We start from the raw sequence: 16,149 nt of genomic DNA, 5'->3' as shown, positions 1-16,149 counted from the left end.
CCCGCCGATATATGTATATGCTAATTAGCCGCCCTGAAGCACAGGAGGCCGGCCCGGCGCCTGAAATTCCACCTCCTCTCCGCCCCCCTCAGTGACGCGCCGTCTTCAGGTTACACTGGCACGCCTCCTATGCTAATTGGCTGTTTTCTACCCAGCCGCAGCGTCCTCACGCCAGATCCTAAGCACAGTCATCAGAGCCGTGCCATTGCAACCTGAGGACAGCATGTCACCAAGGGGGGGGCGGAGAGGAGGTGGAATTTAAGTCGCCGGGCCAGCCTCCTATGCTTCAGGGCGGCTAATTAGTATATACATATATCAGCGGAAATAACGGGAACTGGGCGGCGGAATGAAAAAAAACTCCACAGAACCGGGCAGTACACTGCCACGCCACCAGGACAGTATGTATGGCTCACTTTTACTAGTCTAATGGTACATTTTCTTTAAGTTAATTGCTTATTGACTGATAAATCCATCCATGGCGGGTTCTGAATCCCTAATAACATGTGTCTGCCAAGTGTAGTTTTTTTTTTTTCTTTTTCAAATTTTCCTTTAAAAGGGAACTAACCGCAGGTTATTAACCTGCTGATAGCCCCCTATTGCACAGAAGATGCTGAAGGAGCTTTTCCTTCCTCCTCGGCTGCCTTCCGGTGCAGGCAATGTAAAAGGAGCCTATAGACAAGAAGTTGTTGTTTTATACAGCTACTGGCTTACTTTTTTACCTTTTTCCTCTCTCCTAGCTTGTGACACAGGTTGGCGCTGCTGTTTGATTAACAGGGATCGTAAAATGCCTACTGACTACATCAGAAATGGTGTACTCTATGTTACAGAAAAGTAAGTTGTTAGCTTCGTAAATATTCATAAATTGTGAATTTTTTATTTTTATTTATTTAAATTTGCGTTAGTTGTGAACTGATATTGACAAATTGTACACAGTGTCCTTTTATCGTCTTCTCTGTGTATATTAAGGATAAATATACCTGGCAGAATCGGTCTTTGGGGTCCTTGTATATTGAAAAGCATGAGGGCTTTGCTGTTGCAGCTGAGCGGCAGAGAGATGCCCTATCAGACACAGCCATAGACAAGTTAGAAGGTGCTGTGACTAGCAAATGCTGAAGGAGCTGCAGTTGCCCTTACAGGCAGCTGATTGTGAAGCTGCAGGAAGCTGAACCCCTACTGAGAGATTAGTCTCCTAAAGATAGAGATGAGCCCCAAGGCTGCCTGGTAAAGATGTATACAGCCGTACAGTATGTTGTATCCATGTTTTCCTGGACTCTTTAGGGCTGAATCTATCCCATCTATCCCATCTAACCCATCTATCTAGATCACTGTTAGTTGTTCAACCTCTTTAACATTTATTATTTTTGTATTTATATACAAGCATAACAACCAGCTAAGTTTTTTAGTAATTATAACGAGTATTTATCTTTTTTTTTTCAGCTACTTATGCTTTGAAAGCTCAAAATCTGGTTCATCAAAGAGGAACAAGGTCATAAAACTAACAGATATAACAGACATCCAGAAGGTACTGTTGCTGTTTCTCTGTTCCCCTTGAAAAACACCAAACCATCTTTTTTCTTTTAGTTGTCCGTTTTTCTTTTTATGTTCCCAACAGTGTCCTCATTATGTATGACTAAAAAAATAAGAAAATGTTGTAAAGGAAAACAAGTGTAAGATACTTTTTTTTATGAAAGTACAAAAAGTCCTTAAATATGAAACACTAGTCAGAGAAAATGGTAAATATGCTTGCAAACTGTTCCTGCTGTCATTATAATAGACCAGTTTTATGTGTTGCAATGTTCTGTTCTAGTTTTTAATCTATATATTTGTTGTTGTTTTAATGATCTTGTGGTTAAAATACACAGTAAAATATTTATTAAGAGGGTTAAAAATTTGGTAGCTAGAATGAATAATGAGATGGGTGGTCTTAAATATATTTTTCATAGTCAGTATTAAGAAATCTTTCTTGATTAATTAATTCCAAGAACTGTTTGAAGGCTAAGGGTCGTTACTCACATGTTACACAATAGTGGTTCAATTATCAGTGGGAATTCTAGTAACCGTCACTAAAAAAAGACAACTACTACTGGTATGATTAATAAGTCGCCAGAATTATGTTTAGTTCATCCAAGCAAATTTTTTGTATTCATTTGTGAGGTTTAGAAAAAAACCAACCCTTGTCCCCACCACTCCAGAAGTGGTTACTATCATTTTGTTTAACCACCTTCTGCATCAAAAAAGTCTGGAACAGGCCTGAGACAGGCTAAGTTGATGCAGACTTGTCTTTTGTGTCATCATAAGTAATTTCTTCATTGTTTTAATTAAATCCAGCTACAGAAATAGTCTAATTGTGTATTTTTTGGAGTGTGGATTTACTTTATATTCCGTTTACAGCCATCTTGCCCACGCTGCAGCTCTGCCCTGTTAACAGATGTTCAGAGAGATTTTTTTTTTTTTACAGTAGTCACACTGAGACACAGGAATTGCTTATTTGTTTTGTGTTGGGCAAGTTTGTATTTGTCATTGGTGCAGTTTTTGGTGTACTTTTAAATACCTTTCTATTCAGGTAGGGGCAGCTATTCTTCTTAATTCACACTGTTTGTTAGTATATTGGCATTATTATACAAATCCACAAATTAGTGGTAAAATAAAAAAATAAAATAAAAAAAACCTATATTAATATATTACAAATGGTCCTATTTTTTCCAGTACAAAGTTCTTTCGGTTCTCCCAGGATCTGGCATGGGAATTGCTGTTACAACTCCTTCAACACAAAAGGTATTTAATACTGTTTTTAACTAATGCTTTTTTCTTACATGTAATCTTGTTACCACCCTTCACACTTCACATTTCTATAGTCTTATCTATTTCACAACTTATGCAGAATCCCTATAGTACATATGCAAAATCCCTATAGAAAATGTAGGTGATTTCCAGCACACAACTTTAATTAAAAAAAAAATCATTTATTTATCATCCTACATATAATTTATTTCCATGTGTTTAGGCAGTAGTACTTGAGAAGGTCATAGTGATAATAGTTTTATAGCATTCAGTAAATTAGTAGTGATTGCATGTAAGTATATTGAAGTATAGACCCTTATTATATACAGTCTTTATAATGCTTTCTTGTTTCAAAGCAAAAAAAAAATATATATATACACATTTGGCAACCTCTTGACTAGTCTTCCACTTGGATGTGATTGATTAGGGTCCTGTTAGATGACCCACTATGTGCTCTCTTGCAGTGCCTTTATAAGGCACAATTAATCATGTGGCCTTGCAAATGGTTGCATTATCATTTGTGCGACCATTAAGTTGTTAGCGGCCACACATCTTCCATTTAGACAGATGTTCGGCAAATAACCATGATGTTACATGCCGCGCAAAAGGTTGTCAGCCGATGAGCTAGCATTTGCACACTCTTTGGCTGATTGCTAGTTAGTTATTTATTAATACAACTAATTAATAATGGTTATTAATTTTCTTTTATATATATATGTGTGTGTGTGTGTGTGTGTGTGTGTGTGTGGCTTCTGCTTTTAAGAATATCAAACCTTTTCTTGCAGCCTCTTATCTTTGGTGCCATGGTACACAGGGATGAAGCATTTGAGACCATCTTCAACCAATATATGAAAATTACTTCAGCAGCAATGAACAGTGACACATAAGATACAGTGTTACCCTTCACAGTGACTTATAATTTTCATGTTGCCTTCCACTTTAGTCAATTTTGCAATAATTTTATTGAATAGGATTCCTTTATTCTTTTTCTTTTGCTGTTACCAAGAGCAAGCATTCTGTTTTATATATTTTTTTTAAACATCTTTTCTCTCATATATATATTTTTTTTTACTAAAAGTAAGACTGCACATGAAACTGTTACCCTTGTGAACAGCTGTTCCCTCTTTCCTTGTGAACAGCTGTTCCCTCTTTTCATGTATCTATTATTTATGTATATTTTAATGTGTGGTTGCTGAAAAGTCTCATATTAGTGCTCAGTCAGACATGTGGTACAGTGGTACAGTTTCCAGAGGATTTGTTCAATAGAGAAGTAAAAACACAGTTTTCATTCTGGCAAAGCCAGATAAATAATAGGGGGCTAAAAGTAAACTATGAAACACAAACTGCACTTACAGTTATTTTCACATAATTTAGTGTTTTCATAATGTAACATAATGAAGTCTATGGCCTCTGGAAGCCACGATGCCTGGAAATAATCATAAAATGCATCACTGCTGTTTTAGTTATCCAACTTATAGGTTATTGATAAAAACAGCAAATAATGTACTTATTGCTTGTTAATTTTCAACTCTAGGATTGACAACAAGTTACTCAAATTGTATAGTGTGGCCAGAATTGAAACCTTTTTTGTCAATTGCGTTTCATCCAAACCCATATTTGCATAACTTAGGTCATTTTTCATGCAGCTGCATTTCCCAGCATGTGATTTACATAGTTAGTAGTAGTGCTTAGGAGGTGATCACATGGCTAAAAAAGATCAATCTTTTTTTTTTTTTTTTTTTTAAATAGGTCTTATTTAATTTCTTGATTCTAGAGTGTAAAGTCTCTTTTCACCATTTTCATCCTGCACTTGGATGGATTTGATTGGATTGGATTTGAAAATAATAATTGTAGTACATTCATCATAGTTCTTGTTAAGATGGCCATACAGTACTACTTTGTTAAACTGTTACATTAAAAAAGCCCAAACACACTGATTTTAGTGGCTCCAGTCAACCAACTAATGTGTATTGACTCTTTCCCAATGATAGATGTCAGGAGAGAAGAAGGGTGAGGCATGCTACATTTTGGCATGCCATTTTTTTTTTCTCAGGCCAGTGAGTTGGCAGTAATGTCTAGCAGCAGCCTTCTGCCCCCTCCCTATTCAAAATACATGCATGCTTGCACATATACAGCCATATTGGCCATATGAGCATTGGGCATCTGTCTAAAATTGCCAGATTAAAACATAGATAGGAAAAGTTTGTTAAACAGGACTTGTGGTCAGCCAAAAAAGAATAAGATGTTACTTTCATTAAATAGTTTAAGGCGCCTGCCCTCAGTGTGCCTATCTCCCCTACGTGACGTGGTTCCATTTATTATAATGGAGCCGTGTCACAGAGCAGAGGGGGTTCCGTCACACTGGGGAGCGGGCCCGCTTCCAGTGCTTCAGGTCAGGCTGGTGCCCGGGAATAAACCGGCGCCGTGCGTGAGAACTGGGCCACCGCTCAAAAAAGGACTGCAGCCTCTGCATCCCCGCGCCGGTCTATTTATATAAAAAAAACTGAAAGCAATGTATTTGATAGTACATTTTTCTTTAAGTTCACCCATCTGGCCATCTGAATTGTCAGAGAAACTATAAATCCAGAAGTCTTGGGAAGGCATATGGAAAAACTGTAAAATGGTGTGTAATCAAGGCACTCTAAACTAAAATCATGTTTTTTTTTTTTATCCTGCCACACCCACAAAGTAATAGGTACCTGTAGAATTATTTGCATTTCATCACATGCATCCATTTTTCACCAGTTATTTTACAGTCCACTAACATAATTAATGCGCTAGACAAGGCACCTTTCTATGAATGTTAAAATGTAGTAGTGTATACGACTTTACCTTGCAGCAGGTCTGTAGTTTATGATATCTAAGGACACTGTCATAAACATCTGTTTTATAATCTTGTTCAACAATCACTTTCTATGGTAGAGTTGTTAAATATGGTATAAATGAAAGTGAATCTGCTACACTGAAATACAGTCCAATCTGCAGGCAGTATGTTGTAGAGCAGGAGGAGCTAAACAGATTTATATATAGCTTTGTGGGGAAATGTTCTAGGATAGAATGTCATTTATTCATGTTACACTCTGCTCATTCTGGGCTAAGTAATTACTTGGGAGGTCCTGCTCAATGACTGACAGCTATCTGTGTATAAGTGAGTATAGAGAGGTGTCAATCTGTAGGAGTAAGACTGCCCACATGACTACATGGCTTTAAATGAACAGAGGTTAAAGGACAACTCCCACAAAAATTTTTTTTTGCTCATTTAACACACATTACAAAGTTATATAACTTTGTAATGTGGTTAAATACCCGGCCTGGCCCCCTTCCCCCACTTTCGGACCCCCGACCCCCCACCCCGGAAGTTAAGGAATTTATACATTACCTATTACGATCGTCACGGTCCTCTTCTCCGGGGCGGCATCTGGTGACGACGACGTCAGAGCCGAGGGGCGGTCCGGGTCTTCTTCCTCCTCGGCGTCTTCATGCAAAGTGAATGGGGATGAAAAGGCTGCTGGTGCACATGCGCACCAGCAGCCTTTTCATTGGCTGGAGCGCATCACATGGCTTCCAGCTTGCTCAGCCCTGATTGGCTGAGCTTGCTGGAAGCCATGTGATGCGCTCCAGCCAATGAAAAGGCTGCCGGTGCGCAAGCGCACTGGCAGCCTTTTCCATCCCCTGGACCCGGAAGTTGGAGACATCGCTGGATGGCGGAAGGCGGCGACGGAGAGGCGGACGGCGGGCGAATCGAGCGGCGATCGTCACCGGAGAGATGGTGAGTATGGTGTCTGTGTGTGTCTGTGTTTTTTTTTTTTTTGGGGTCCCGCGGGAGTTGTCCTTTAACATGAATAAATTAGTAGTTCTCCTGGAACTTTACCCACAAAATGATATATCAGTCTGCTCAAACTTTCTTTTGATTATATCTGAACTGTTTGGTACTATGGCACCCAGTTGAGGCCATAGTGAATTTGGGCCAGAGGGATTAAACGGGTATTCCTAGCATAGTTAAACTTGTAGTGCTCCGCTCCCCAAGTTAAATACTGTAGTCAATCCATTGATTTAGCAAAGTTGCCATCATTCTTCTGATCTTCATTCTCTTGGTAACAGCTTTTTGTCTAATTTACCTTTATGCTCTAATAGCTGATCTCACTGGTATATCTATAGGTAATAGTTTGTATGTATGTATAGACACTGTGGGGGTAATTTACCAATGCCTACAACAGAAAACCAGTGTAAAAAAAAAGTTGCACATTTTTAAGCAGTGCCCATGACCCAGGGAAAAGTCGCACATTTTTGCGTAAATAAGCAATTGCTCAAATCCTATACAAAAACATACAGATAATCTTTCTTTGTAAATGGACCCTCACCTAGACAATGAGCTGTCAACAATGGGAGGGAAAGCATATCAGGAGAAGGAAGCAAGTTTGCTAAATGAATATATTTGGAATTAATTGAAGTGCCCAACAAGTTTGTTAGCTTCAGGGTGCCTTCAAACCTACCGGATCCACTGTGTATTTCACGCTGCGGATTCGCAGTAAGATCTGCTGCGGATCCAGTCCCATTCATCCCTATAGAGCACATACTTGCAGCGGGGAGAGCATACATTATTTGCTCGGCGACGCGGCTGCATGTCAGGCTCCCGGCTCCGGTCCCGCTCAGCCAATCAGTGCTACCGTGCACTGATTGGCTAAGCGGGACCGAGACGGGAGCATGACATGCAGCCGCGTCGCTGAGCAGGTAATGAATGCTCTCAGTGGCAGGGGGTTAACGCACATACTCACAGCGGGATGTCAATCCCGCTGCAAGTATGTGCTCTATAGGGATGAATGGGACTGGATCCGCAGCGGATCTCGCTGTGAATCAGATCTGGTAGGTGTGAAGGCATCCTGAAGCAGTATTCCCATCTCAGCTACTTTATTTTTATGGCTAAGTAGTTGAGCTCACCTCTATTCTTACCACTCTAGTAAGTGAATGGCCAAGTCTTGTGAATGGCTGGCTAAAACTGCGTACAGAGGGACAGGGGGGCACATGTTACAAGTTATTTTCCAGCCTTTGAAAGGGTATATCTTGAGCACAACTATACTCAGTCTTTAAAATGCCCCAAACGGTGAATTCATGAGTATAAGAGATCTGGCCTTGTATTTTTTTTACATACATGAAATCTGTGTACTCTGGTTTACAAATAAGTGTTATTAGTTTAGGACAATATGTAATAGGATTTGTTCATACATATCTTGCATATCTAGGCTTTCAGTCATTTTATTGTCCCACGCTTATTTACAGTTTGACAGGGAGTTTTTCTAAATCAGATAAATTTACATTATCTGGTCACCAAATTTCTCTGTAATATTTTTGAATTATAAACCAAAATGAGCTGTTTAGGCACAACAGTGAATAAAAATTACAGGCTAATAACCTCCACTTAGGCAAGGGTTACACTGCGTTTTTGAGTCCGTTTCGCTGTATCTATTTTAGAATGTGTAGTTTTAACGTATGGGAACACATGATCAACCACATATTTGTGTACATTAAATTTTTTTTTTTTTTTTAAGTATAATGTAAGTTGGTGGAAACCTTGTGTTGCAGGGTGGGATAAAACTGTAGTGTGGCCCTAGACTAACTGTAATCATGAAAGAAGAAAACATACACCCACTATTTGCCATTCACTAAGTGAGTGCATCCTTACAGTTGAGAAATCTTGTAATTAACGGAATTTTACATTGGCTTTTTTAAGTGGGTAATAACTGTAACATGGTGTTCAACAATGAACATACTTCATTTATAGCCTTTTGTCCTTAAGCTTCTCTGTTTGTTTCAATAATGTTACCAGTAGATGCAGATATCACTGAACCTTTGCAATTAGAGACTTCCTAAATTACAGAAAAATTACTGAACACCCATCTAGTAACATGTATGTTTAAGGGCTTCATGTTTGCTGCCTTATTGATGCGGTAAACACAGTTTAGTAAGTGCTATAAAGATCATGCTTGAGAAATATATAGTTGTCTTACTATCCACTAGTTCTTTACAGACCTTAAGGTTTCAGCTTTATAAATAATCATTGTACTGTCAACCACTTGAAGTTTAAGTGTTAGTTCTTTCATCCTTTGGAGTGCCAATGACAGTATGTTCTGTACTTACTGCAAGATAGATATAGATGTATGCGTTTTATCTTTCATACACAGTTGAGGCAGCCATATTAATAGCTTTGACTATCCATGGCATAGGAACCCACCAATTACTGAGGTTATATTGCTGTGGCCAAATGCTAAATGATTCCAGTCCTGTGGCTCACTATAGCTGTACACAATAGATTTACAAATGTGCATTTCACAGTAATTTAAATATGTATAGAAGCCGATGATGAACCCTCATGTGCCCCCTTTTCTACAAGATTAATATACATGCTTGGCTGCAGTGAATATGCATGTTAATAGGATCTGGGTAGAAGGAGAAATGTTCTTGTCATTTGGATAAACTTTTGGAATGTCAAATAGACATATGTCATAAGTTTAGAACTGTTGGGAGTGCAGAGACCAAAACTGGTCATTAGATTGAATCGGAAGAAGTGTGAGAAGTCTGCTTACTGACTTTTGGCTGGCTGCTCACACTGACTGATTGCAGAAACCAGGCTCTTCATTCTTATAATAAATCCCAATTCCTGCATTCAGTTGGATTTGAATTCTTCTGGTTATACCTAAAAATATATATGTCCCCAGGTTGTGTGTACAATTGCAGTTCGTCTCCATTCACTGCAATGGAACTGAGATGCAAAAGCACACCCAAAGTGAGGACAAGAGAGGTACTGTTTCTGAAAGAAAGCAGACATATTTTTGGATGGTTAACTTAAGGGGTCATCCCAAGATTAAAACTTATCACCTGTCCACAAGTTTGGCCACTCTATTCACTTGCCATAGGACTGCTGAAGATAGCATAGTACAGCATTATCCTGATGGTTGGGGTCCCAGCAGTAGTTAACCAATCAACTACTTATGACCTATGCTGTGGTTTTAGTTCATTTTCTTCATCTATGTATATTACTGCTTTAGAAGGGTTTCTTTACAGGTTGCTACTTTAAGTATTACTTTATTTTTTTCCCTTTTAATGTCATGAAGAAATATACATATTTATAGGTTCATAATAATTTTCTTCTCCATGTTTCAAATTAATTGAAATCTATATCTGTGGTGTTTACTCTTTTGCAAGTTGTCATTACAAAATGTCACAATGACCAAATGTTATAAGACACTGGAATTACTTTTGAGTTAAGAAAAGCAATATGAAGGATATTGACTGCTGTAGTTGTTTTGCAGTGCTGATGTTTAACTGTGAAATCTGGTTTTCTGTTTATATAGCATTTTTTTTGTGTGTGTTTGTGTGGGGGAGGGGTAAGTACTATATGTTTAGGAAAATTGTGGGTTATGTTTTTGCAATCACTCTGGCTTGTTGGAGTTCCATTACCATTTTAAAGGAGAATGATGACAGCCTGATTAGTACATCATTTATTGTTACTTTCATGACTATATTTTTCTTATAACACTGTAAAGGGTTAACTTATATGCTGACAGAAGATAAACCTGCATTAAACTGTTAATATCTTTTATAGAAGGCTACTGTATAAATAACTGAGTAGCATCCTCTTTATATATTTAATGTGCAGTATACAGTATAATGGTCACCATTACACCATTTTTTTAAATATCAAGTTGCATGTTGTAGAGAACATTGATGTGCAATATTTTGTAGCAAGCGGTCAATGTCTGCATTGATGTATACTTGACTGCTAATTGTTCTGGTCAGGTTGATATGTTACAACATTTGTGTGTTTTCATGACATTATTTAGGGCTATTTGCATCCACAGCACAATGACTTAATCGGCTGCTTATAAGTTCAGGTTTCCATTACTTGAGTAACTTCCAAAGGCTTACTCCATATGTATGTAGCAGTTGAATTGACCATCTCACTCATCTCATCAAGATTTCACAATTCTAACACACCCCTGCCTAAGTAAAAGATGGATATTTTATTGTTTGATTCAAAAAACATCAGTGCTTTGGCTAAATAAATAGCTTATACAAATCATGGACAAATGAAATATATCCTCTATTTCTGTGGAATTGCACTTTAAATTATTTTAAGTTAAAAGAATCTACTGGAATTAAGATTTATTTTTGTGCCAACTGATTAGACCAACATGTCTGATTTTTTTGAGTTCTGCTCGGCCTGGCGTCCTTGGATGTAAGAAGATAGACTCTTCTGTTTTGTTGACTAATGCTGATGCTTTGTAGGTTTCCTCCCCATAATCAAATAGCTGCTTTGGCTGACACAGGTTGGCCAAATATTGCAGGGGTACACAGTGATTTGAATGAGCACTATGTATTACAAAATGTCCCCTGCAGAGGCTGTTGGCTGGGAACCATCTTGTCAATGGGTTGGTTGAAAGGGAGATTTCATAATTAGAGAATTTTAGTTTGTTAGAGTAGTGGGTTTAAGGTTTATTTGATCTTAACCTACATGTCATTTTCCCTTTTTTAAATTTCTCTTTTGAGTTATCTATCAAGGAGGGACTGTTTATTTTATAACCTTCGGAACGTGTCTTTTTGACCAGTTCTTTGGTAGCCATAAGGCCCTGCTCACACTACAGAATCCGTGGTGTGAATGGGGCCTTATTGATCAAATCTGCTTTCTACATTATTACATTGCTTTGTGGCCCTTCAAGGAGAATACGTAACATGTTTATCAGTATACCAATAGTCTTTCATTATGCAATTCTTTAGCATATTACAGACCTGGTGGAAAGATGGCAACCTCAGTTTTACAAAGTGATAATTATGAAAGAAAGTGGCAGCACAGACATATATTTCTTGAAAATTCAAGAAAAAGTTGTATATAAATATATATATTTGACATTTGTCTCCTATGTATAGAAATGTTTAGTTTTTACTAAACTGTAAATCTGAGCAGTTATTATTTCTTGTACCAAACGACAATAGAATGATGTTACAATTTCTATGTCTGAAGTCTGAGAGTCTATTTTTTTGAAGTTGTGAATAATTCTAATGACAAACCTGTATGTAAGGAAACTAACATACCCTGTACATTTTTTTAAAGATCTTTATTGAATAACAAAAAGAAGAAGAAAGTCTTGTTAAAAAATAATAAAATCTCATTTTGAAGAACATGGACAGAAATGTTGCTTACTTTCCTTCTGTGTGGGTGGTTTTACCTTTGTTTATAAGAGAGATGGTCATGACAAAACACTGTTTCCAAGCATCTTATACTGCAACTGTCCTGAATTTTATCAGAGTGTCTTTACCAAATGGCTGTGCTTCTGTGTTCAATGGGAGCCCCACCATTTTCAAACCCACTGAAGGTATTTACCCAAATGATTACACAGGAGTAGAACGTTAAGTAATCAAGATTTGAACTCCTAAGTAAACTCCAAAAAAGTGGAGTGGAGAACAGATGTTCTTTATTTATGTGTCTGTTACACAGAGAAATGGCTGAAATATAATCACATTACATAGAGTGAGTTTTTTAGTCCAGTGTATATATATCCAAAAATTATAATTCAGCCTGCCAAATATACAAAGTAATGATTGAGATAGATATAGATAGATTTTTATATATATATGTACCGTATTTTCCGATGTATAAGATGGCTTTTTAACACCGAAAAATCTTCTTAGAAGTCGGGGGTCATCTTATACACCACGTATGGTCGCATCCCCACTGTATGGTGTGACCACTATAAAAAACAAAAACAAACCTACTTACCTGTGACCCATTCCTGGCAGCCGCACATCACCTTCCAGTTCCCGGCACAGGAAGCAGCCAAACGCCTCCGAGCTTCTCCGATCAAATGCTCGGCTGTCCAGGGGATCTTTGGTGCAGGCAGTGTACGTCACACTACCTGCGTCGGGAGCTGGAAGGTGATGTGTGGCTGCCAGGGATGGGTCACATGGAAGTTTATTGTTGTGGTTTTTTTTCTTTAGCAGCGGTTAACCCCTGCCTGACCACAGCAGTGCTCCAGTTAGTAAACGGGTTATCATTTTCCAGCACATAGGGCGAACCTCTGACAATCATCTTAAGTCATGGGGTCGTCTTATAAGCCCAGTCCCCTTATATGCCAGAAAATACGGTTTTAGACAGTAAAAGCACATTGACCCTGGGTAGGCTCCCCTCCCTTCCTGTAAATATACTACTTTTGAGCTGGACCTGTGTTGCACATGTGAAACCTACTTCATGGATCCATGCCGCGCATGTGAAAACAAATCAAAGTATTTGCACACTGAAATTGGGGGAAAAAAAGCTATTTTATTTAATTTCTGGCAGTTTAGTGTTTTATGCCATTGGTAAAACTGACTTGTTATCTATGTTCCTCAAGTCAGTACAATTACACGATAGGCAACTTGTATAACATTTATTTTATTTTACTGCTTTGAAATGATTAAAACCCTTTTTAAAAAGTAAAAAAAAAAAAAATTGCTCTATTACCATCCAGTTGTTTTTTTTTTTTGTCTATGGGGCTATTTTTTGCACCGTGATCTTTACCTTCTGTTGGTATCTTGTTTGCATATATGCGACATTTTAATCACTTTATTCCAACTTTTCCAGATTTGATGTGGCAAAAAAATCTGCAATTTTGGACTGTTGGCTGTCTACCATGCTATATCAGGAATGCCATAATAAAAAAAATTGGGTGATTCTGCATGCAGCAATAGCTAATGTATTTATTTAGTTATTTATTTTTATTTATAAAATGGAAAAGGGGGGGGGGGGGAGTTTTTTTATAGGATGGAATTTTTTTGTACTCCCCCCTACAAGACTTCTATGAGCAATGCACTGATTGCTCATAGGGATCAATGCAGCACATATGTACAGCATTGATCGATGCATTCAGTACTCCATTACAAAGGGCTGCAGGAGCCCATAGTAAAGGATTGCTGAGGCTGGATCTGCATCATTACGTTTCTGAGGCCTGGCAAGTAGGAAAGATTGCCCCTTCAAAATCCCACCACTGGACCTCTAGATATGTTGTTTTAACCCTTTACCCGTACGTCCAGGGCCGCCTCACTGCAGGTATTAGCGGGCACGGTCCGATCGCTGTGCCCGCTAATACAGTAATCGGATACAGCTGTCAAAGTTGACAGCTGCATCCGATTACCGAATGCAGCCGTTCCCTGGTGTCTAGTGGGGAGCTATCCACACATCTTACACCTTCCGGGGTCAGCGCCGTAATGGTGCTGATCCCGGCTCGGCACTCGATTGCTTCCGGCTGCAGTAGCCGGAAGCAATCAATGTGCCTATCTCATGGATCTGTGCTGCAAATCTATGCAGCACAGATCTCAATGAGAGATCAGTGCACTTATACTAGAAGTCCCCTAGGGGGGCTTCTAGTCTAAGTGTAAAAGTTAAAATAAAAGTGTGGTTATTAGTAAAAAGCCCCCTCCCCTAATAAAAGTCAGAATTACCCCCCTTTTCCCAGGTTATAAATAAAAATAAACAAATAAACATGTTTGCTATCGCCGTGTGCGTAATCGCCTGACTTAATAATTAATTACATTCCTGATCTCGCACGGTAAATGGCGTAAGCGCAAAAAAATCCCAAAGTGCAAAATTGTGCATTCCGCGCAAATCCCAGAAAAATTGTAATAAAAAGTGATCAAAAAGTCACATATGTGCAATCAATGTACTGATAGAAAGAACACATCATGGCGCAAAAAATGACACCTCACACAGCCCCATAGACCAAAGGATCAAAGCGCTATAAGCCTGGGAATAGAGCGATTTTAAGGAACGTATATTTGTTAACAATGGTTTGGATTTTTTACAGGCCATCAGATAAAAGAAAAGTTATACATGTTATATATCGTCATAATTGTAACGACTTGAGGAACATATATAACAGTTTTACCCCAGGGCGAATGGCATAAAAACGAAAAAACCCCAAATTAAAGGAATTTTTTTTTTTTTTTATTTCACTACACTTTTAATTTTTTTCTGGTTTCGCAGTGTACTTTATGCAAAAAATTAGCCTGTCATTGCAAAGTACAATTAGTGACGCAAAAAATAAGGGCTCATGTGGGTTTCTAGGTGAAAAAATGCAAGTGCTATGGCCTTTTAAGCACAAGGAGGGAAAAACGAAAACGCAAAAATTGAAATTGACAGGGTCCTCTAAGGGTTAACAGCATTTAATTTTTTTTTATTTTTTTTTACTCACTGAAATGCTGGGAACATGTAGAACATCTAGGCTGTGTTCACACATTGCAGTTTCATTGTGTACAGCACACTGTATTCTCTACCTTTTAACACCACACAGCAAGCTGTATTCTCTACCTGTAACAGCACACATCACACTGTATTCTCTACCTGTAACACCACACAGCACGCTGTATTCTCTACCTGTAAGCCCACACAGCACACTGTATTCTCTACCTGTAACACCACACAGCACACTGTATTCTCTACCTGTAACACCACACAGCACACTGTATTCTCTACCTGTAATACCACAAAGCACACTGTATTCTCTACCTGTAACACCACACAGCACACTGTATTCTCTACCTGTAACACCACACAGCACGCTGTATTCTCTACCTGTAACACCACACAGCACGCTGTATTCTCTACCTGTAACACCACACAGCACGCTGTATTCTCTACCTGTAACACCACACTGTATTCTCTACCTGTAACACCACACAGCACGCTGTATTCTCTACCTGTAAACCACACTGTATTCTCTACCTGTAACACCACATCGCACGCTGTATTCTCTACCTGTAACACCACACAGCACACTGTTTTCTCTACCTGTAACGCTGATATTGGAAAAAAGTAAATAACTTTTTGAAATTTTTTCTCTTTTCATTTCCACGCACATATTATGATCAAGCATCTTTTCTCTTTGAAATTGAGCCCCACAATAAGGCTCTGATCATCTCTGCCATTTAGCATCATTTACTTGTGTTACTGCATCATTTTTATAATTATGCTGCAGTACTGCACACAGCCCTAATTTCACTGCAACACCTGCTTCTGGCTGGTCAGAGATGGTGAATCACTCAGGGGTTTGGGGGATCCAGCCAAGCCTCCTGGGAGATCACGCCCTGCCCCCTGTCTTCATCATCAGCCTGATCTCAGTAAACACACACAATGTGAGACAGAGGCATGGAAGATTTGTCTCCTAAGGGGGGATAGCAGAAGGAGCAGGAGACAATGTGGATTTTCACAGATGCAATTTTTCTTCACTTCCTGGATTTCTATCAGCATGATAGAACTGTACAGATACAGTAATACATTGTATAGACACATATATTTAACTTTAATGTACTTTTAATAAAAAACAAGGTTTTCTTATCCGGAGT

The 16,149-nt window shown here is 38.6% G+C and overlaps 1 protein-coding gene across 4 annotated transcripts in view; it reads left to right on the top strand.

Moving 5' to 3' along the window:
• GRAMD4 (GRAM domain containing 4) overlaps positions 1–4,543 on the top strand; it is a 104,108-nt gene extending 99,565 nt beyond the window's left edge. For all 4 annotated transcript variants that reach the window (XM_069977040.1, XM_069977030.1, XM_069977036.1 and 1 more), the window contains 4 exons: positions 738–831; positions 1,438–1,522; positions 2,707–2,775; positions 3,567–4,543. In XM_069977040.1, the coding sequence (XP_069833141.1) occupies positions 738–831; positions 1,438–1,522; positions 2,707–2,775; positions 3,567–3,668 (350 nt within the window). In that variant the 3' untranslated portion in view covers positions 3,669–4,543. The remainder of the gene's footprint in view (positions 1–737; positions 832–1,437; positions 1,523–2,706; positions 2,776–3,566) is intronic.
• The last annotated feature ends 11,606 nt before the right edge of the window (positions 4,544–16,149 follow it).

This window comes from Dendropsophus ebraccatus, chromosome 1 (genome assembly GCF_027789765.1).
Source record: "Dendropsophus ebraccatus isolate aDenEbr1 chromosome 1, aDenEbr1.pat, whole genome shotgun sequence".
NCBI classification, from domain to species: Eukaryota; Metazoa; Chordata; class Amphibia; order Anura; family Hylidae; genus Dendropsophus; species Dendropsophus ebraccatus.
The sequence above is the reverse complement of the archived record's forward strand: the minus strand, read 5'-3'. Positions and strand labels throughout refer to the sequence as shown.